Below are 22,234 nucleotides of genomic sequence, written 5' to 3' on the forward strand. Positions count from 1 at the left end.
TTGCAGACCAGGCTGGCCTCGAACTCACAGAGATCCGCCTGCCTCTGCCTCCCGAGTGCTGGGATTAAAGGCGTGTGCCACCACTGCCCGGCTTTCTAGTCATTCTTTAGTTCCAGCTTCCTCCCTCCCAAGAACTCCCAGTATCTCAGTGAGTAAAATGCCCCCTCAACATGCTTCTATAATTATCTTTCCGGATTCTGATGATCCACCTAGTCTAAAGCCTCTACTGAGAATGAACTATGTGAAGACTAGAGCCATGTTTCAAGGTTCACCAATTCCCTAGCACCTTTCCCAACCAGAGCAGGGGCTAGAGTGCCTATCTTCTCATGTCATGCTATTAGACAACAAATCACCATTTAACTAAAAGACTTCAAAAGTTGGTACCATCTCTGTTATACAGCTAAGAAAGCCAGCTCTGAGAAGATACCTACAGGAGCCCAAAGAAAGCTAGCACTCTGAAAGCAGAGGCAGTAATAGTACTGAGTTGGGAGGCCAGCCTAGGCTACAGGGTGAGACTCTGTCTCAAAAATAAATAAATAAACCCTCCAAAGTAAGCTGGATTCAAGGCCTGGGGCAGCACTTTTCAGGACATGGCTGCGCCTCCCACACTAACCCTTGGAGCCAAGTTCTGAATCCCCAAAGGGTTGGAAGGGACTGGGAAAGCTTTAGGACTTTACTACTGCAAAGTAAAAGACAGTTTTCCTGCTGATGCAATCTTGTTAATCACTAACAGACCTGAACATTAAGAATTCTAAGTTCTGCTTTTGAATCTAGTGTGTTGTGTAGGGGGAGTCTCAAAGTGCCTGAGAATTCCCCATCAAGCAGCTAGTCATTGCCAAACTTCTAGACAACCTTAAAGGTGTATGACCATGAGGAAAATACCCCACTATATGACCAAAATAGCCTTTGTGTGGAAGTCCGTTCAGTGCCAAGAAACTTCAACAAGGCAGAACCCCCAATCTTCCTTACACAGCAAGCTCCCTGGAAACCCTTTCCTTTGGAAGGTGGGTGGATCTCTTTGAGACATTGTCAAACGTAAGCAGTTCTCTTCCCTCAGCACATAAGTGCTGAGCGTAGAGGCCTGCACTACCAGGCCCAGCTGGAAATCCCTTTTAAAAACATTTAGTCAAGACATCCATCTGGAAGCGCCATACACGTGAAACACTTGAAACAGTTGTAGTCTAGGCCTCACCTAGTGCATTAGCCAGGCTTACCTTTTTTAGGGCTGGAAGGAGACAGCCCTCGAATAAAATTTCACTTCATATAAATCCCAGCAGTGTTCCAGCAGATGATTTACCCTGCTGGCCAGGGCACCGAGCTAATTCTTAGCAGGATCTGGGGCCCCAACTGGCCAAGAGCCTAAGATGTGGTCACCAAATCACAAGGCCAAACACCAGGTCAACAGACCAGCTGTATTTTGTTTTACTGATCCCAGTAACAGCTATGGCATTTCTACAAAGTGCCCACAGAGGCCCAAAACTAAGAGAATTTTAAGAGCGTGCTGTACTTTTATTTCTGGCTAAACCACTAAATTGTTCAACCCCAAGAAAGTCATTTTTTCCCGAGAATGGTGAAATCTGTTTCTCCCTGCCGCCCCCCCCAAACCCTATCAAAAAGCTTAAGGACTCTGCCTGCATTTTCTGTTAAGGAATCCACTATACTTTGTTAAACCACAAACAACGGAACAGAGAATACTTTTAGTTAAGCACAGGCTTTCTTTCTAAGATATGGAAATATCTTAAAGTCCAAATATCTTAAGTCCAAAACAGAAAGCGATCTGCTTAAAGCAACATGGAAAACACGAAGCCTTGAGTTCTTCTATGTCTAGGCCTCACAAAAACCCGGTCAGTGTGTGCATCTGTAATCCCAGCACTTGGGAGGCGGAGGCAGGAGGAGACATTCAAGATCATCCTTCTTGGTGTAGAAAGTTGAAGGCTATCCTGGACTACCAGAGACCCCCCATCTTCAACAACAAAAACAAAACGCAAAACAGGCACCATATACTTGGAAAACGGAGTTTTACGCTAGCCTTCAGAAAAGCCTCTCAGAATGGGGTTTTTTATAGATGAATTCTCAGATAAACTACTGTGACCACTTCAAACCTGCCTGCAGGTACAGAATTCCGTACTGGGCTTATTTCGCTAATAGTTTTAGACACAAGATTCCTAAGGTCTGCACGAAAAAGGATGAGTCAGAACCACAAAAAAGAACCGGCACCCATCAGCTGCGGCTTCCGGGATCCGGCAGGGAAGGCTTAGGCGGCAGGGTGCAGGGCCAGCCCCTCCTCCCAGGTGTGCGTTACCTGAGCACAGTCACGCTCCCCCTGCGCACCGGCAGAGAAAGCACAGGTTCCGACACCCGGATGGGCTTGAACTGGAACTTGCAGCCGAAGCAAAGGGCCGAGTCGCTAAAGAAAGACACGGACACGATCGGGCGCTCGAAGATGTGGATGGGGTCGACGTGGGAGACGATGCAGCCGCCAGGCTGATAGTCGTTGATGACGGCGCTGTTGACGAAGCCCTCGGGGATGACGCGGTGCTCCACCAGCTTCTGGATCACCAGCTGATGCACCCACTCGGGGATCTCATCGACGTCGCCTGGCGGGTAGAGGCGCTCCTGGCCGGGCCCGCGCTTTTGCAGCTGGGCGCCGTAGGTGTAGCCCTCGCCGAAGAAGTACTTGTTGCGCAGGGGGGCCCGGTCTACGGTGTGCTCGTTGTACAGGCCCTTCTCGGCGCGGGACACCACTTCGTCGATCCGGGCCTCGATCTTGGAGCACTCGTCCTGGCTGAAGAGACGGATCTGCCGGATCCCGCTCTTCACCTTGCGCGCCTCCTCCTCCTTCTGCAACTGCTGCTCCTCGTAGTCGCTGCGCTCCGGGTCCGAGTCCTCCTGGTACTTCCGTTTGGTGGCCCCGGACACCGGGTACGGCTCGGCGGCGGCCGCGGCAGCGGCGGCGGCGGCCACGGCGGCGGCTGCAGCCGCGGCGGCCTCCCGGCTGCCAGCCTTGTAGTTGTCCCGGGACGTCATGGACTTGAGCTTCTCACGCAGGTCAGTGTAGCCGCTGGCGGCCGCCATAGCCCCCGCAACTCAACTCTAGGGTCCTCCGGGGCGGCCCGGCATGGCTCTAAGGGGACGCGCCCGGGGGGCCCGAGAGGGAAGCGGGGGGTTCCCTCAGTGCCAGGCCGCCATGCGTGGCCCAAGGAACCGGCGGGGGCGGGGGCGTAGAGGGGCCGGGAAGGGGTCGAACCTCAGCAGCGGCCGGTCATGCAGCACAAGCGACAGCAAGGCGTCTTCCTCCTCCACCTTCTCCACGTCCCGAGAAGCAAGGGCGCCGGCAGCGCCTCATGCCGTGGAAGGCGGGCTTCAGCGAAGACCCGGCCAGACTCCGGGTCAGACCCTTAGACGCCCTGCCCGGCCCGCACTTTAAAGCTCTCCTCACGACGTCACCGCCTGCCCGCCCGACCTCCGACAGCGCCGCTCCTTAGCGGGCTTCTCGCGGCGCCTGCGCAGTGCCAGCGGCCACGAGACTCGGCGCGCTCTGAGCATGCGCGCCCGTGCAGCCCCAGTCGGCAAAGGTGCCCGCGCAAGCGCACAGGCGGCCCGCTCGCCGTCCGACGCCCCTCCCCCACCCACCGAAGACTTGGCGAGAAGAGCTCTCGAGCAGCGATTCGCCTTCACGCCGCGCCGCCTCCGGGGCCGGAGGACTCCCCCGGCTGCGCTGTGCTCGCGGGGTCAATTCAGCCGCGCTGCCGCGTCACGGCATCGTGCGGATGCCCGCAGACGCCTCAGCTTCCAGCGCACAATCCTAGGGAACCACCACAACCCAGTCCGCCCCGTGACCGCCCCCTTTGGCGCTTCCACTTTCTTAATTGGACTGCCGGCCACGCGTTGGGCAAACACAGACTGGAGTTTCCAGAGTCGGTTGGTAAATCGTGCCTGTCAATCAGCCGGTCTCCTTGGCTACTGCGTCCATCACTTAATTAGCTTCGGGCAGAAGCTCGAGGACCCCTGAAGGGTGAATAGGTGGCTAAGTCAGTGCCTGACTGGAGTTCTCAGAGGAGGAAATCTCTGTGGAATCCCGTGAAGATTCGGAAACAGTAGAAAAGTTTTCAGATTGAGGACTGAAGCGCATCGGACCCAAACTCCGGAGCAAGTCAGGACAGCAGCAGAAGCCGGAGGCGCGTACTCGGGGCATCCCACACACTAGTCCCCGCCGTCATCGCTCCCGGGAGCGGACGTTCCACAAGTCACGTCCCGGGACTGCCCGCCGTGCGCGCAGCCGCGGGCACGCGCGCACGGGCGTATCTTGTCTGCTGGGGGTGGATCTATGGTGCCCTATTTTAGGGGGCGACAAAAGGGCTCACGTCTCACGGGTGCAGGTTTACCATGGGTTAGCTCAAATTGGATATTCACTTCAGACACTTCAAACATTTGAACAGCGGTGTGTAGAGTGCGCCTGCCATCCCAGCACTGTGGAGACAGAGGTTGGAGACTAGCTCACAAGTTGGAGCTCAACCTAGGCTATATAGCGAAGCTCTGTCTCAAAAACAACCACAACAAACCCAAGCAACAAAAAGCCTGAAGCAGAGGGCAAGGGCTGAACAAAGGTGTGGCCATGCTGGAGACCCCTCCAGCAAATAGTTTCTGCTCCCGACCTCCCCAAGACGATATCCAGCCGCTTTGCTTGGTTCCCAATGCCCTTTACACGCTGAGCTGCCCCCTCTCTGGTACTCCGTCAGATTTTCGGACACCCCTGTCCCTCCTGCCTTTGCTCATGCTGTCACCTGTAATGCCTGTCCATCTACTGTGCCTTTCCTTAGGTTCACCTCTTGTCTGGTGTGTAAAACCAGAAACCAGTATTCAGCTCAAAAGGTGTTTGTGAGGATGAACTAGATCAGCGGAAGGATTGCTGATGGAAGGTCTGGACCTCAGTACCCTAATCTGTATATGGAGGGTGACAGCAGTCTCCGTAGGAAAGTGGGGACAGTGTGGTAACTTGGTAAAGCCTGTGGGGTGGGAAGCCAGGACACTGGGGATCCAAGTCACTCTCCCTCCCAAGCAGCAGGCAAATAAAGGGAAATGGGACAGGCACACTGGAGATTCCTGTAACAGCCTCATGGACCCAAGTGATGAAATGAGGGTGGAAGGGCAGCTGCAGGTGGTAAGGAGTGAACTATAGGCAAGGGCAGCTGACCTGGACTCTAGTGGAATCCCGCCTGGGTTGCACTTCGTGAATACCTGGTGGGTCTCCCACTTGAGCAATAGGCAGTTTGGCTGGGAGGTCCGAAGCTCTTTAGAAGTCCAGTTCTCTAAGCTTTTGATCTGCCTTTTACAGCTGCATGGTGGGAGCTCTTTACCCCACACCAGAACCACCTAACAAGTGACCCTCCACGGGTGTGGTGGTGCACACCTTTAAACCCAGCAGGGGTGGTGGCACAGGGGCAGATTTCTCAGAATTCAGGGCCAGCCAGGGTTACGTAGTAAACTCTGCTTCAGAAAAAGAAGGGGGGGGGGGGAATGACTCTTCTATAGGTGAACTCTCCAGTTCCAGCTAACCATAGTGTTTCCTACTTGACTGTGCTCTTGAGTCAGGCTTAGGTCCTGTAGGGAGAAGCAGGACAGTGTTGAACTTCACAAGCCCAACACTGCCAACACTCCAACAGCACCATCTCAATTCTACCGACCTTTTTGGGGAATGTTAAGGACTGAATGAGTTAGTGAGTTACTGTTTGCAGGGGGCCTGGCACATAGTAAAAAATAATGTGTTTTTTGAGACAAGGTCTTGCTATATAGGTGAGGATGCCTTTGCCTCCTGTATGTGTGTTCATGTGTACACAGTGCATAAGTGTGTAGGTACATTGCGGGCATGCATGTTCAAGGTTAAACTCAGGTGTTATTACTGGAGTGTTGCACACCATGTTTTGAGGCAGGGGCTTGGAACTTGTTAAGTCTTGTTAAGTAGACTAGGCTGGTCTGGGAATCCTGTCTCTGCCTTCCCAGCTGCAAGATTACAATTGTCCACAAAAAAACAAAAACAAAAAAACCCCACTCGATTCTGGGGTTGAAGTCAGGTTTATCAACTGAACACTCCTGAAACTCCTAAAATTACCTTTTAAAACAATGTAGGGCAGGAGAGATGCTCAGTCAGTAAAATACCTGCCATGTAAAACAGGAAGACAGGTTCAGATTCCCCAGCAGCCATGTGAAAAGCTAGGTAGCACATGTCTGTAAGCCCAGCAGTGAGGCGTTGATGGGAGGTTTATGGAGACAGCCAACTCCCTGGAGTTCATTAGCTGGATAGCCTACTTGAATTGGTGAGCTCCAGGTTCACAACTTTAACATGGAGAGTAATCAAGGAAGACATCAACCTACAGCCTCAGGCTTCTGGTGTCCACACACAGGCACCTGTTTTCACAAGTACACACAGGAGTGCATGTAACACACACAACAACAACAACAGATGTCCAACCCTAACCTCCATTTGTGTCCTATGCTGGGAATATTGATGAACAATTAGAATATCTTTGTTCCAAGCAAAACTCAGAGGGCAAGCAACCAGCCAGTAAAGAAGTGGATCTGAGTGTGGACCTTCAACCACCAGAGAGCATTCCCTTAAGAGTCCTGAGCAGAAGAGAGCTAGAGGCATGTGTCAGCCTGAAATTAGGGCAAGCCCAGTCCCTTGTTCCATAGGGGGAGGAGAGGCAGCAAAGAGGTCATTTTGGTTATTTCAGTGTCCTGAATTATGATGTGCACAACTGCACTTGCCTGAGCACCAAGCCTCCATGAGTTTATTACTTTGATCTTCCATGCTGCCCAGATATCCCTCCTCTATTGTCCCACATTAGGCTGGAACTTTCTGTCCTGTGCACAGTCCTAGAACCCTGGCTAGGGGTGTTAAGGGAATGAAGAAAAGACGGGCACATATACACTAAAGCTCAGCTCAGGTGGGATTACGAAGGAATATTTTTGTAATGTTAGCAGGAGAAACTATCTGATCATAAGCCTTTTATAGTTTTAGGATGAACTGACATAATTGGACTATATCCTTGCTATCATTGTGGGTCCAACACTCAGGAGGTCGGTCCTAATTCCCAGTTATATCCATTCTCATTTTAAGGAACTGTTATCACACATATGTGCTGGTAATCAATGTAACATTAAATATGCCTATATTGAATGCCTGTAGCCCACCCCAAATAGTTGAATGAATCTTCTGGACTCCAGGTGGTTAGAGCAGTACCCCTGAAAATGAAAGGAGTCAGGTTTGGGAGAATGTGGCCAAGCCACTGGATGGAAAGGTAGTGGCCTGGGGATATAAGTCCTGTGGCTTTTCCCCTGACAGGACTTATCTGCATGGATATGGTTCCCAGACATTTCGGAAATTTTACTCATAGTTTCAGGGTTCTGTCAATCAGTCATGGCAGAGGAGTCATGGCAGCAGGAGCTCTAGGATTCTGGTCCCCCACCCCACCCCACAGGGTTTCCCATTAGCTATGGAGTCAGTCTTGGAACTCATTCTGTAGACCAGGCTGGCCTCAAACTCACAGAGATCCACCTGCCTCTGCCTCCTGAGTGCTGGGATTAAAGGCATGCACCACCACTGCCTGGCTAGCAAGTGACTTTTGTCAGGTGTTTTTCCACCAGTAACAAAAGAATTAACTACTACAGCCAGACACCAGGGCTAAGGAACCCCAAGTGAGCTACCCAGAGCCATGGTCCTTATGGTAGTGCTGATGTAACTATGCCTTGCATAGTTCCTGCTCTGCTTCTAGAGAAAGCCAGCCTCAGGCAGTAGCATGAAGTGAGAGCCTTAAGGTGAGCACATCAAAGTTCTTCCTTGACCCTCTGCAACATCCTGACTTATCAAGCCATAGTGTCCTGTTGCTTAGACATCCAAAATCTCCCCCAAATAGTCAATCCTCCATCCCCTCTTCCTCTGGTGTCATGGATGCTGATGCTAGGCTAGTCCCAGTTCCCAAGCCTCTGTGTCTTCTACCAGTCCCTCATCACCAGCATTTCCCATCCACACTCATTCATTGTATTTATTTATTTATTTTCTTGGTTTTTTCGAAACAGGATTTCTCTGTGGTTTTGGAGCCTGTCCTGGAACTAGCTCTGTAGAAGACCAGGCTGGTCTCGAACTCATAGAGATCCGCCTGCCTCTGCCTCCCGAGTGCTGGGATTAAAGGCGTGCACCACCACCGCCCAGCCATTGTATTTATTTTTAAATTTTATTTTTTATATGTATGTGTCTGTACATCATACATGTGCGTGGTACCCATGGATAACAGACCTTGTGGAACTGGAGTTACAGATGGTTGGTTGCAAGTTACCATGTGGTGGGTGCTAGGAGTTGAGCCCAGGTCCTATGGAAGAGCAGCCAATGCTTTTAACCACTGAGGCATCTCCCCAGCATCTTTTTTTTTTTCCCAGACAGGGTCTCGCTAAGGGCTTGGTTGACCTTGAACTCAAAGTAATTCTCCTGACTCAGCCTCTGGAGTACTGAGATTACAGGTGTATGTCATCATACCTAGCATTTTTTTTAATTTATCCTTTCATTTATATGGCAAGTATTTTCCAAGGCCCTACTCTACATTAGCCATCAATTTAGGCTAGACCCTCCTGCAAACCCAGCAGGGAACCATGGTTTCCTCTAGAACGTCGACTCCTCTCCTTTCTGTGTCTTCTTAGCAAGCTTTACTCATTCAACCATAATGTACCAATCGGAGGCTTTTTCTCAGTCTTCCTAGCCCCCACCCCCTGAGCTGGAACTTCTCTACCGTCCCACTCTTGGGCCATGGGTGGTTCATCCTGTGATGGAAGCTGGGGTTGGGGCTACCAAAAGATTGTAAAGTGGAGGCCAAGGGTCCTTGGAGGGAGGATGGGCAGCTGTGTCTGCCGGAAATGCTGTTCACAGCAGTGAGTCTGGCACGTCTGTGTCTACCTCCTCTCTCAGACTTGCTTGCCAGCCACTGAGTGATTCCACGGAGGACACGACTGCCAAGAATACCGCGTATTTGCAAAGAAATGACCAAGGGTCACAGGTCCAGGTTGAGGGCACCTGATAAGGACACATGGAAGGCGGAGGTATGAAGCTGGAACAGATCTCAGTAACAAGCCCCAGAGAAACTAAAGGCAGGCCCCAGAACATCTAGATTTCGGGTATGGGGCTTCCCTGTCAAGGGTGGTAGTCAAGGCAGCGCCGATCACCCTCTGGAGGTCCCGTTGCCTTGCTTTCCTCCTCACTGTCTGACAGGCCAGCTTTTAAAAGTTACTCCTGCTAACGAACCCTTGGCTGCATCAGTGATTCTGTCCCAGCTGCAGACAGGTCCTCTTGGGTTCCTGAGGTTTTTTTCTCCTGTCTCCTTTGGTCTTCTCCAAGGTTCTGGCCCTTGTCTGGGGTCACTGGTCCAGAGAGGCCCAGCAACTACCCTCAGGCCACAGAGCAAATCTTCTAGCAGGAAGCAGCAAGAAGATAGGCCATGTCAGAGCAGGGTGATCTCGCTGGGGGGCAGTGTAAACCGCTCCTCCCGGGCACTGAGCATGGTCTCCACGTGGACAGCCACCACACGACACAGCTCCAGACCCTGGGGAGGGGGGGGGCACAGAATAGTCTCTTAACCTCCATCTCCAAAACAGAAATGTAGCTGGAAAAAGAGCAGAGGTCACATGACCTACTTGAGGATCCTTGTTCCCAGTTCCCTCTGAAAGAGCTGGTGGGCCATAGGCTGGAAGGGACAGCAAGCAGGGGACAGTACATTGGGCATAAGCTTTGTGGCTTGTGTTATGTGCCCTAAGGTCAGTTGCTATGCTTCCTTGAGACTCAGTGGCCTTATCTGAAGGGTTTGAGTTTACCAGACCCAGTTCAGCAGGCTTGTGGAGGGCTCAGATGGAATTTTGTTATTGTTATTTTGAGACAGGGTTTCAGTGTGTAGCCTTGACTCACAGAGATCCTCCTGCTTCTGCTTCTCCAGGGCTGGGATTACAGAGATTATAGGCATGCACCACCATGCCCAGCAAGATATTTTTTTTTTTTGACAGGTCTCATTGTGTAGCTTTGGCTGGCTTTTGAAACTTGTAGAGATCTACCTGCCTCCACCTCCCAGTTCTGGGATGAAAGGCATGCCACCATTCCTGGCCTAAGATTTTTTTTTTCCCTCTGAATTGGGGTTTTTCTGTGTAGACCAGGTTGGTCTTAAACTTAGAGAACCACCTGCCTCTGCCTTCTGAGTGCTGGGATTAAAGGTGTGCACCACTACTACCACTTCGAATAGTAAGATTCTAATTAAGTGCTTGTTAGCTCCTTACAGTCAATCTTTGGCCTATTCACAGCTTATGCCCACCTTAGCAGATATGGAAACAGGCTTAAAGGCAGCAGGAACACTTCATAGCACCCTTGTACAGCCTGTCAGAGACAGCAATGGCACACTTGGAAACCACCTCCTCGTGGGAGTCATCCCTAGTTGCCTATTACATAGAGCTTTCCCAGTATGGATCAGGATTAGGTAGAGGGTTTTTTGTTTTGTTTTGTTTTGTTTTCAGATCTGAAATTGGAGCCAGGTGGTGATGACGCATGCCATTAACCCTAGCACTCGAGGCAGATAGATCTGTGTGAGTTTGAGGCCAGCCTGGTCTACAAAACAAGTTCCAGGACAGCCAGAGCTGTTACATAGAGACACCCTGTCTCAAACAAAACAAAACAAACAAAACAACACCAACAAAAACAGATTTAAAACTGGAGTTCTGTGAGAGCCAGTACAGCAGGGGGTTCAGCCACGTTTATTAAAGCATGCTGTACAAGATGCTCAATGGCTGTGTGTTGAATAAAGGCATGAATAAAAGACTGTGGTCGTCTATGCATACAGGACAGAGGTGGTAGCTTCTTTACAGGAGGGGGCGGCAAGGAACTGGAGAAGCCAAAAGGCCTTTATCCATCTGTAGACCATCTACTCACTCTCCCACCCTCCTATCCATATACTTATCAATGCAGCAAGCACACACAAGCATCTACTATGCCCGGCACTGTGCTGTCGACGTGGTTCATATAAGATGGATAAGGCCCTGTCCTCATGCAGCTAATGCTCTGGTGGGGAGGCAGGCAACAGGCGAACAAATGCATAAATGCTATGCAGGGTGTGCTGAGGGCCACAGAGGCAGAGCTGGCGTGTCATTAGGGAGGAGGGACAAGGAAGGCTTTTGCAAAGAGGGGCTTTTATGATGAAACCTAAGTAAAGGGAGGGAGGAAGCCCTGTGAGGAATCCAGGAAGAGGGAATGTTTCAAGTTGAGAGAATAGCCAGGGCAAAGGACCTGGAGCAGGGAGGGGCAGATGATGTCAGGGGGGCTGGAAAAGGCAAGTAAAGTGGACTGACTGAGAGAGAGAGAGAGAGAGAGAGAGAGAGAGAGAGAGAGAGAGAGAGAGAGAGAGGAGGTTGCAGTGGTGATGAGAGAGCAGATGGACAGAAGGACAGCAGAGTCAAGGAGCCGTGGCTAGAGCAGGAAAGGGAAGTATGACACGTGCACTGCCTATTTTATGTCAGCTGGGCACGAGTCAGAGTTATATGAAAGGAGGGAACCTCGGTTGAGACAATGACTCCATAGATCCAGCTGGAAGGCATTGTCTTATTTGTGATTGATGCCCCAGGGAGGGCCCAGCTCTCTGTGGGTGGTACCATCCCTGGACTGGTGGTCCTGGGTTCTATAGAAAGCAGGCTGAGCAAGCCATGAAAAGCAAGCAAGTAGGCAGCACTCCTCCATGGCCTCCACATCAGCTCCTGCCTCCAGGTTCCTGCCCTGTTTGAGCTCCTGTCCTGACTTCCTTCAATGATGGACTACAATGTGGAAGCGTAAGCCAAATGAACCCTTTCTTCCCCAACCGCTTTTGGTCATGGTGTTTTATCATAGCAACAGAAACCCTAACCTCCATTGCAGAGATCATTTTGAAAGCCCTGGGGGCAGAGAGGTTGCAGGGAAAGAAATCATGGCTGCCAGAGGAAGCAGAATGGGGGAGGCAGGGCAAAGGGTGTGGCGGAAGGCCATCCAGAAACCTGGTCTTGCAGTACAGGTTCTCTAGGGCTCTTGCTGGTACAGCCAAAGGCCCAGTCTCACAGGGGAGGTGGTGGGCTAGAAAGGTAAAATGAGGCCATCCCAAACCCTGTCCCTTTCTCTGCCTCAACCCTGCCTGTTTCTGTCCTGATGCTAGGGACCATAAGATTTAGCCAGGAGTCTAGTTCCTAGTCTAGATGTCAGCTAGGCTAGAAGTCACAAGGAAACTTATTGTACCTTGATTCCAATCCCAGGTCCCCACAATCCAGTTCCTGTGTCTCAGGCCAGGACAACCTCCTTAGATTTCCTATGCCTAACTGTCCACTCACCAACCTTCTGTTGCTCCTTAGTGACCTCAGAAAGCTTCTGATTAGTATTATTTTTTCTCCTCCTCCTCCTTCTCCTCCTCTTCTTCCTCTTCTAGGCAGGGTCTCTAACCCAGGCTGGCCTTTGTAGGTAAAGATGACCTTGAACTCAGGATCCTCCTGTCTCTACCTTCTGAGGTTGCTGGGATTACAGGTATGTACCATGTATCACCATGTCCAGTTTTTGTGCAGCACCAGCAATCAAACCTATGGCCTCATACATGTTACACAAGTACTCTAGCTACTGAATTATACCTCCATCTCGCAGAGTTCTATTTTAACATTCAAAGAGCTCTGAAGCCTCTATTTCCCTGGTGAATCTTCCTAGTACCCTGCCAAATACATAGCTCTTCTGCAAACAACCTGGGTCTTCTCCACAGTGCCTCTTGAACTTCCTGGGAAGGCCTGCATGATAACCACAGCTCTGTTGCCTGAACTAGGCTGTATGCTTCCTGGGGCATAGCCCAGACCAAAGTAGAATGAGAGGGGCAGAGTCTTAAGACAGGGTCTGGCTGGTAGGACTGGACTTACCTGCTCCAGCTGGAGCTGCATGGTGCGCTGGGCTGCCACATCCCCCAGCGAGATCTCCACATAAGGGTAGCTGGAATTGGCCGTGGGCTGCTGAGTCCACGTGGACTGGATCTCCTTCAGAGGGATCTTCACAATTAGCTCCTGGGGATGAGGACAGAGGAGCCAGATGGCATGAAGGGTGAGGACAGTCTCTACTACACCAAACCTTCCCTCAAAAGTCACATCAAAAAGCAGAAGGCCCAGCCCTAGTTCCTCAGACACTCATTGACTTTGTGACTTGGAGCAGTTCACCTGACCATTCTGGATCTCAGTTTCCTCTCCAGGGGAATTGATTCAACAAATACTGATGCTTCATGCCCGAGATACAAGGGGCAGTGGGTGCTGGGGGTACTTCTGGGAACACCTGTATCCTTTATCAAAGAGCTTGATATTTCTGGTACCCACGCAGAGAAAGGCCGAGTGATGGACAGTTAGTACCTAAAGGAGACACCTTCAACGACTGACCAATGGGGATGCAGAGTGAGGAGTCAAGGCAGCTCCTTACCCCAGGAGAAAAAAACACACCTCAACATGTGTGTTCTGTGTTGTCTCTCAGTGTCTCCAACCTGTACACCTGCGCCTTCCCCACCCCACTTACTTCTTCCAATGTCTCCTAGCCTCACCTCTAAGCACGCTCCTGTCCCCAAACTCACAACCCATGTTTGGTTTTAAAGAGCAGGTACTAAGAAAAGGGTGGCAAATCCAATTCTTTAATGCTATGGAAAGCTCTAATCCCCTGGAACCTGACTATATTTGGAGGTAGCACCTGTAAAGAGGGGGTTAAAGGACCAAGGATAGAATGTTTGCCCAGTATGGGGGGTCCCTGGTTCTATTCTCAGTATCACAAAGTAGAAAGATACAAGGTAGGTATATGGTATATGTCTGTAATCTCATTGTTGGAAAACTGAGTCTGGAGAATCATTTAAGGCTAGCTAGGCCACAAATTTATACAGCTCCCCTGCCCAAAAGAGGTAAATCAGTTAAAATGAGGCCACTAGGTTTGGCTCCATTCCAGCAAGACTAGTGTCTTTATAAGAAGAGGAAAGTTTGCCAAGTAGTTGTGGCACAGGCCTTTAATTCCAGCACTCGAGGGCAGAGGCAGATAAATCTCTGTAAGTTCGAGGCCAGCCTGATCTACAGAGCAAGTTCCAGGACAGTCAAGGCTACAGAGAGAAACCTGTCTTGGAAAACAAAAACGAACAAAGAAACAAAAAGTTTACTGTCTACAAGCCAAGGAGAAACCAAAGCTCCCAAGCTGCAGAAATCTTGGAATTTCAACTTCCAGAAAAATGAAAATGACCTTTCATTTCATAAGGCTCCCAGCTCGGGATGTGCAGCTCTGACAGCATGACAAACACTCACATGCTCTTTGTGTATTTTCATACATGTCCCCTTCACATAGCCCGGAGGGGGGCAAAATTCTATTATTCCCTTTTTCCAAATGAAGGCTCTATAGGAGAAGGGACTGGCTACAGACCATGGATGGAGGTAAATGCCAAGCTGGCAATCTTTGTCCCTAAAAGTAGGTGGGGATACCAAAGGATAGAAGGGCCAGGGCACAGGTGGGCAGGGCCTGGCAGAAGCCACTCACATGGGTCTTGGTGCTGAGAAAGTTGAGGCCATTATGGTTGACAGCGAGGATACAGGGGGCTGGTACTGTGATGTTGCTGCAGCTCTGGATGAAGAAGAAGGAGGAGCCGAACAAGGGAAAGGCACTGAGGAGGCCTGCAGTGTGGAGAGCCTGTTATCAGAAGACCTGGGCCAAGACAACGGGACAGCCACTGCTCTGAGCTGCCAGCTGCCTCAGAAGCTGCTCTCTGCTCAGGTCTGCCCAGACCTCTCTTCCTCCCCTGCTGCCCTCTCCCTGTACCACACCCCCTAGTTCCTTCACCTTTGGCCCTATGCCCAGCATCATTTCCAGCCCAGGTGATACTTTTAGGAAAGTGGCAACAAGTCTTTTCAAAAACTGCTTTTGTGCAAAGAGAATAGCATCTCCTTGGGGCTGAAGAAATGGCTCAGTGGTTTAGGACCCAGGTTCAATTACCAGCACCCACATGGCAGCTCACAACTGTCTGCAACTCCAGGATCCAAGACCCTCACACAGACATACATACAAGCAAAACACCAATAAAATAAACACAAATAAATTGAAAAAAGAAAACAGTATCTCCAACCTCCCTCTAGCCACCCTCAGTTCAGCTCCCCCGAGGTCTCCTTCCTCCCAGCTCTCACCCAGGAACTGAGCACGGGCCTGGTGGGGGCTGAGTGCCTGAGTCTGCTGCCGGTGTTGGCTAACCAGGTTGAGCCAGGTGTCACTGGTTGTGGTGTGGTAGAGCTGGCCTGGGATGTATTCTTGGACTTCACGCCTGTGTGCAGAGGGTACAGGGTTTCTGAGCACCCACCCCCCCTATTGATCCCCACTGTGAAGCAGGTGTGATACCAAGCAGACGTGACTGCCATACTTCCCTGGGATACTAACTGAAGGGGGAACATGGGAAGGAAATACGGGGTCCTTACTCACAACTGGGGGAGTTGAGGCTCTGAGAGGTTCACCAAGGGGTCCAAGGTCATACAGTGACAGAGAAGCAGTGTAAACAGGATAAGGTGTGAACCCACACTGGGTTTCGTAGTTCCTGGACCCAAGGAGCTCAAGGCAAAGGGGTGAAAAGCACAAAGGCGGGGAGACTTCCAGGTGTGCAAAGCAGGAACCTGCGGGCGGAGTCCCCAGGGCCTTCATGCCCACGTCCCGGTTCCTGCTCTCACCCTCCTGTTGACATGTGCAGGCTCTCTCTGGACAGACGTCCTGCCTCTCTGGCAGGTGGAAAATAGCACTAGCAGCCCTGGTCCATCCCACCTGCCCTGGCTGCAGTTGGGGAAAGGGCTAGGAGAAGTTGAGGCAGCCCCTTCCCCTCCCAGAGTTCCCTGCCCTGATGGGGTAGGAAGCCAGAGGTAAATGTTGGGTGCCTTCCTCAACTGGTTTTCAAACTATTATTATATTATTGTTATTATTGATGTGCATTTGATTGTTGGTTTGGAGAAAAGGTATCACTATGTAACTCACTACATAGACCAATCTGACCTCAAACCCAGAGATTTGCTTGCCTCTGTTTCCTGAGTGCTGGGATTAAAGACATGCACCATCACACCTGGCTTCAATTCTTTTTTGAGAAAGGTCTCTCACTGAACCTGGTGTTCACTGATTAGCTAGACTGACTAGCCAGCAAGCCCCAGGGATCCTTCTGTCTTTACTTGCTGAGCAATGGGATTGCAGGCACATGCTGCCATGTGTGGCATTCTCTGTGGGTGGTGGGACTCGAACTCTGGTTCTCGTGCTGATGCAGCAGCACTTTATGGAGCGAGCCATCTCCCAGCTTCTGGAATTACACATTTAAGGGTTTCTTCTTGTTTACAATCATTCCATGAAAAGTGCCTTGAGAATTTGGTGTGTTGGTTCAGGCCTGGAAATCTTAGCACTCGGGAGGTGGAGGCAGTTCAATGCTATCCCTAGCTACATACTGAGGCCAGCTTAGACTACACCAAAAAAAGGAAAAGCACTCTCGACATGTGGTCTTGAGCAGTAGAGGCATGAGATACACATGGTAAAGTATCTTGCTGTTGTTCGCACAGAGCTTCTCAAAGTGCGGTCCAAGGGCTAGGAGGCCACAACCACTGCCACAGTGACACCAACAGTCATTTGCCTTTCTCCACTCTCATCCTCTTACAAGTGAACTGTGAAGCTTCTCAGAGGCCACCGTGAGATGGTGGCAGACTGAAGTCCGATGAACAGTGGTGGTGTCCTCGCTCAGGTACCATGATTAGTTTTCATTACATTCTACATGCGTTAACATGGAACAGCTGTGTTAGTACTGCAAATGAGTAGGCAAACTCTGTTTTGATCTGTGTTTTGAGATGAGGTTCTCACTATGTTGCTCAGTCTAGCTTTGAGTTCCTGGGTCTAGGAACTCAAATCCTTGATCCTTCTGTTTCAGCATCTCCAGGGCTGGGACTAGAGGCATAAGCCACCACACCTAGCTCAGAGAGTGTTTATGTGGCTACATCCTCATGGCTGTGTATAGTTTCTGACCTACAGGGTATGTGTGTCTTGAAAGTTTCATTAATTCTTAAATTTGTTCCAAGCTATTAACAGTATGTTGCAGGAGAAGAAAAGAGCTTCAAGGACAGGAAAGCATCTTCCAGTCTAGTTGGTACAAAGGGGCAACTGGGGCTTGGCAATTGTGAGAAAAGAGGGGACGGGTGGTCTGCCCCCTCCCATTGAGACAAGGGGATAGGTGCTCACACACTGGGCAGGTAGAAGTGGTCCTTGGCGCGGTGCTGCAGGGAAGCCAGCTTGGACACCTGCTGCATTTGTTGCTCACTGGGCTGGCTGGCTGGCACACTGCTGAAGAGGCCCTTCAGGTAGTCAGGCAGAACCTACAGGAAGCATTGGCATGAGGGGCTGCCAGACAGGGGAGCACTCATTCACTGTCCAGGCTGCTGGGTCAGGCAATAGCATTGACTCCAGTCCTTCCCACTTCTAGGAGTTTATGGCTCATCACTTTCCTGGTTTGTGGGGAATGAGGATAGATGCAGATGGGCTCTGAGTGATGAACACTATGAGGGCATTTCCATGGTAACATGGAGAGAGTGGGCTAGGTAAAACAAAACATAAACAGTAGAGTGTGTGCAAGTGTTCACTAGATACATGTTTCTCAAAATTGAGACACAAGGCAGACAGCTTGTCAAGCCAGACTTCAGAGCTGCATCTAGAGTTTCTGATCCTGTAGATCTGGGGCAGAATGTTAGTATCAGGCGTCTGCAGGTCCTTGAGTAGCACACTACCAGGCTATGCAGAGGTAGGTCTCAACACTGTGTGACCCCAAAATGAAGTGGTTGTGGGTTTGAGAAAAGGTCTCTCTATGTAACCCCAGTTGGCTTGGAGCATGCGCTGTAGACCAGGCTGGCCTCGAACTCTCAGAGATCTGCCTGTCTCTGCCTCCTGAGCACTAGGATTAAAAGCATGCACCACTACATCTAACAACGTGGCCGTGTTTTGTATGTGGAATTGCTACAGCTTTGGCACAAGTTCCACAAAAATCTGGGTTGTGGCATGTATGTTTTGTGACGTGACAAACCTCCCATCCCCACCACCATTTTATAGGGTTCAGAACAACAGAGGGGTCGCATCTTTCACCTGATTGTAGTGCATGGTCACATACAGCTCATTCTCAAACTTCAGTGGCTGATCCCAAAGTACCCGCCGGAACCAGAGTGTGTAGCCACCTTCCACCTGCTCCATTTCTGAGGCCACATCCAGGATGTAGGCCCGGCTGCTCAGTGGACACACGTGCTGGCCTACAGGGAGAAAGAGGCATGGCTGGGAGAAGCACATCTGTGGTACGGTCATGCATGGTACCAACCTGCCAGCTAAGAGAACTGTCACCAGCAAGGATGCACCTTCCTTATCAAGAGAATAAGCATACAGGATGTCTGCGCACCAGCGAAGTGCTGGTCATCGCAGTAGGATTTGCTCCAATCTGGAAAAATGAGTGACATTTCATTTCTCCTCAGGAATGTTCTAGAATGTCTGCCAGGATCTGGAAAGGGCCTCAGGTTCTACACTGAGCAATCCCAGCTCCTTTCCGGAGAGGCTGAGACTATAGAGAGGCACAGTAGGCCTCAGCCATGAGCCTTTCTGCAGCCCTCCTTCAGGAAAGCCCCCTTGCTGGACGTCTGTGGTGGGTAAGGTCGAAGGCCTGAACTTTAAGCTGGGACAGAGGTGCATACATATGCTTCTCCCTTGTACTGATGTTGCTGCTACCTTCCCCTTCCCCTTTGTCCTAGCTGGACCTGGGGTAGGAAGGCTGAGGCACTCATTAAAGGGTAACTGGAGATGGCTGTGACTACCAGTTGGTGGAAGGCAAAACTAGCCTGAAGTTAACTGGAAGGGCTTGGGGTTGTATGAGGTTCCCTGTGTACCCAGAGGCCCCTGAAAGACTTTAGGAGACCTTAGGAGGGGCTTACACACTACTCGGGGGGCTGGAAAGTGGGAACAGGTGCTCCTATGTGGGCTTCAGGAGTCTGGTTTTATGAATGAAACTTTCCCCAAGTGTAAGGGACTAGAGAGCAGCTTTTTTGACTGAGGAGGCCCTGAGAGACCAAAGCAGGGTTCAGAGGCTCTCTCCTCCATGAACCCCAATCTAAAGGGGAGACAGACTTGTGCAACACATAACAAAGTGGGAGAAACAAATGGCTTGGGGAGAGAGCTCAGTGCACACAGAGGTCCTCTCTCTGGGAGGTTAAAGGTTTCAGAGAAAGTGACCTTTGGCCTGGCCATCCCCCTTGGCAAAAGGTGGGGCTAGGCCATGAAGGAGCCTAGAACGTTCAGTCCTCCTGGCTACTCACCTTTGCTGGTGACGACAAAAATGACATACTCATCAAAGGCTTCAGGACGCGTCAGGGCCATCTCGGTGCAGAGGCCCTCTATCACATCCAGAGCCACCTGGGAAGGCCAGAGAGGAACAGCTGGTCCCCAGCCACTAACAGAGAGGCACAGAACTCCATACTCAACCTGACAGAGCACAGCTTGTGGAACTGGCCCTTGATTTGCCTTTTTACATTTTCTGTGCGACTCTGGGCTGTGTGACTCATAGCTTCTTGAAGTCTCAGTTTGCCGTTACCCACCCAGTATCTATAAGGTACCTATTGCAAGAGCCCCTGCAGGACCAAATTCCAGAGAAACCAGGCCCAATACTTAAAATTGTATAGTTATTTGTATGTGACCCATCATGTATCCTCCTTAGACTTTCGATCTCTGGCTGATGGTACCAGATGCAGTAGACTGTTTTTGGACATTGTCATATGGAATTGTTTCGAGAAAGGCAAGAAAAGAATCTGTCCCATTGTGACTTTTCCCAAATATTTCCAACTGCAGATGCTGAGCCCACAGTAGTGGAGGTGCAACTAACCTCAAGCCCTATCTCATGGGTCCGGGTGAGAGTCTCTGGACCACTGATGCTCACTTCATCTAACCCAGAGCCTGGCATCCCTACCCTTCCAGCTCCAGCTTGTTGAGATGCTCCTCACTTACAGTGCATGTTTTGATTTTCAGGTGGCGTTCAAGGCCTCCTGGAAGAAGAAAGAGCTGCCTCTTGGAACTCCGGCCTGCCTAGGGTAGATAAGCAGAAGAAAGTCGAAAGCCTGGACCCTATCACCCCCATGGAGATCCCCATACCCAGAGGCATGTCTGGGCTGGAGCCATGTACAGGGATTGACAGGAGCCATCCTCACACACCATGTAAGACACGTGCACCTAGCAAAGGGTTCTGGGCAGAGCTCGTGTCTCCCACTCATCTTGACCCCAGTCCTGCTGTAGGCTCACCAGCATAGCTCGAAGTTCCATACTACTGGGGAGCTCCAGACGGCCCCCGAAACGCAAGGTCTTCTGCAGGTTCTGTTCACAGGCCTTGGCAATCCCTGTAGAGGCAGAGAGCTGAGGCCATGCTCAAGGTTGACCAAGGATGGAAAAGGCTTCTCTTACTCAAGCCATGAGCCCCCTGCATCCCTTCAACAAGGAATAGGTCTTGTTGAGGAACATGATCTCAACATGATTCACCAAGATTAAGACCCGAAGTGTAAGAGCAAAATGCAAACCTACGTTTCATGAGGTTATAAACTTGTCTTGCTCTTGGCTTTGTATAGACCTAGAGATATCTATGCTCCTTAGCTGTTGATAGGTTGCTCATCCTCAACTGGTTCAACAGATGACATGATGGTGCCCAGTCTCTCTCAACTGGGACTTCATGTCAAGTGCCCTGCCTCACTGTGCGTCATAAGACAGATACCCCCACCATCTGTGCTCCATGCATCGAAGCTAAGCAGTATACTTTGCCTGTCCACGGATGGAGTCAGGAATTCTTGGGCACATTCTCCAGTCATCTGCCATCTAGCCCTTCCCTAGGTATACATATCAGTTAATAATCAGAGGGAGATCAGCGGGGAGGGCTCCCTTATGCCCTCTACCGCTACAATCACTCTAATTGATTAAAAGGCCCTGGTCCCTCTAATTTTTGAAGATAGGATCTCAGTTCATGTACTCATTATTTTTTGTCAACGGGACACACACTAGAGACACCAAGGATAGGAAACCTCAGCTGAGGAAGGGCTCCATCATCCTGGCCTGTGGAGATGTCTATGGGGTGTTATGGAATATTTGTATAACTATGTAAAGATGTGCTGTATTTGTTTAATTATTATTATTATTATTATTTTGGTTTTTCGAGACAGGGTTTCTCTGTGGCTTTGGAGCCTGTCCTGGAACTAGCTCTGTAGACCAGGCTGGTCTCGAACTCACAGAGCTCCGCCTGCCTCTGCCTCCCGAGTGCTGGGATTAAAGGTGTGCGCCACCATCGCCCGGCTTGTTTAATTATATAAAGATGTGTTGCTGTTTTACCTTGCCTGCCTAAGGCACCTGATTGGTCTAATAAAAAGCTGAATGGCCAATAGGGAGGGAGGAAGTATAGGCAGGACTTCTGGGCAGGGAGAGTGAGTAGGAGAAGGAATTTGGGCTCAAAGGAAAAGAAAGAAAAAGAGATGCCAGGGGCCAGCCAAACAGATATGGAGAAAGCAGAAAAGCAGGACACACAGAATGAATAAAAGGTAAAAAGCTCTAAGGCAAAGCATAGAGGGATAGAAACAGGTTAAGTCAAAAGAGCTAGTGGGACAAGCCTAAGCTAAGGCCAAACATTCAAAATTAGCAATAAGTCTCTGTGTTTTTATTTGGGAGCTGCTTGGTGGCCCAAAGGAAATTCCAACTACAATGGGGTATTTTCTTGAGTAACAATTGGTGTGAGAAGGCCTTGCCCACTGCAGTTGGTCCCACCCATGGCCAAGTGGTCCTGGGAGGTATAAAAAAGGTGACTGAAAGCTGGGCAGTGGTGGCACATGCCTTTAGTCACAGCACTTCAGGAGGCAGAGGCAAGAAGGTCTCTGAATTCAAGGTCAGCCTGGTCTACAGAGGGAGTTTCAGGACAGTTGGGACTACACCAAGAAATCAAACCTTTTTATTTATTTATTTATTTTTTGGTTTTTTGAGACAGGGTTTCTCTGTGGCTTTGGAGCCTATCCTGGAACTAGCTCTGTAGACCAGGCTGGTCTCGAACTCACAGAGAAAGAAATCAAATCTTTAAATAAAAAAAAAAAGCCGCCGGGCAGTGGTGGCGCACGCCTTTAATCCCAGCACTCGGGAGGCAGAGGCAGG

The 22,234-nt window shown here is 50.4% G+C and overlaps 2 protein-coding genes across 2 annotated transcripts in view; both read right to left on the minus strand.

The window, feature by feature from the left end:
* Alkbh5 (alkB homolog 5, RNA demethylase) overlaps positions 1-4,201 on the minus strand; it is a 19,906-nt gene extending 15,705 nt beyond the window's left edge. Inside the window, exon 1 of the mRNA XM_005349941.3 lies at positions 2,303-4,201. Coding sequence (XP_005349998.1) covers positions 2,303-3,075 — 773 coding nt within the window. The 5' untranslated portion in view covers positions 3,076-4,201. The remainder of the gene's footprint in view (positions 1-2,302) is intronic.
* A 4,297-nt stretch (positions 4,202-8,498) lies between these two features.
* Positions 8,499-22,234, minus strand: part of Myo15a (myosin XVA) — a 54,325-nt gene continuing 40,589 nt past the window's right edge. Inside the window, 9 exon segments of the mRNA XM_005349942.2 lie at positions 8,499-9,587; positions 12,940-13,080; positions 14,570-14,703; positions 15,211-15,344; positions 17,276-17,409; positions 18,170-18,330; positions 19,381-19,477; positions 20,066-20,143; positions 20,357-20,451. Of these exon segments, the coding sequence (XP_005349999.1) occupies positions 9,486-9,587; positions 12,940-13,080; positions 14,570-14,703; positions 15,211-15,344; positions 17,276-17,409; positions 18,170-18,330; positions 19,381-19,477; positions 20,066-20,143; positions 20,357-20,451 (1,076 nt within the window). The 3' untranslated portion in view covers positions 8,499-9,485.

This window comes from Microtus ochrogaster, chromosome 7, assembly GCF_000317375.1.
Source record: "Microtus ochrogaster isolate Prairie Vole_2 chromosome 7, MicOch1.0, whole genome shotgun sequence".
Taxonomy (NCBI): domain Eukaryota; kingdom Metazoa; phylum Chordata; class Mammalia; order Rodentia; family Cricetidae; genus Microtus; species Microtus ochrogaster.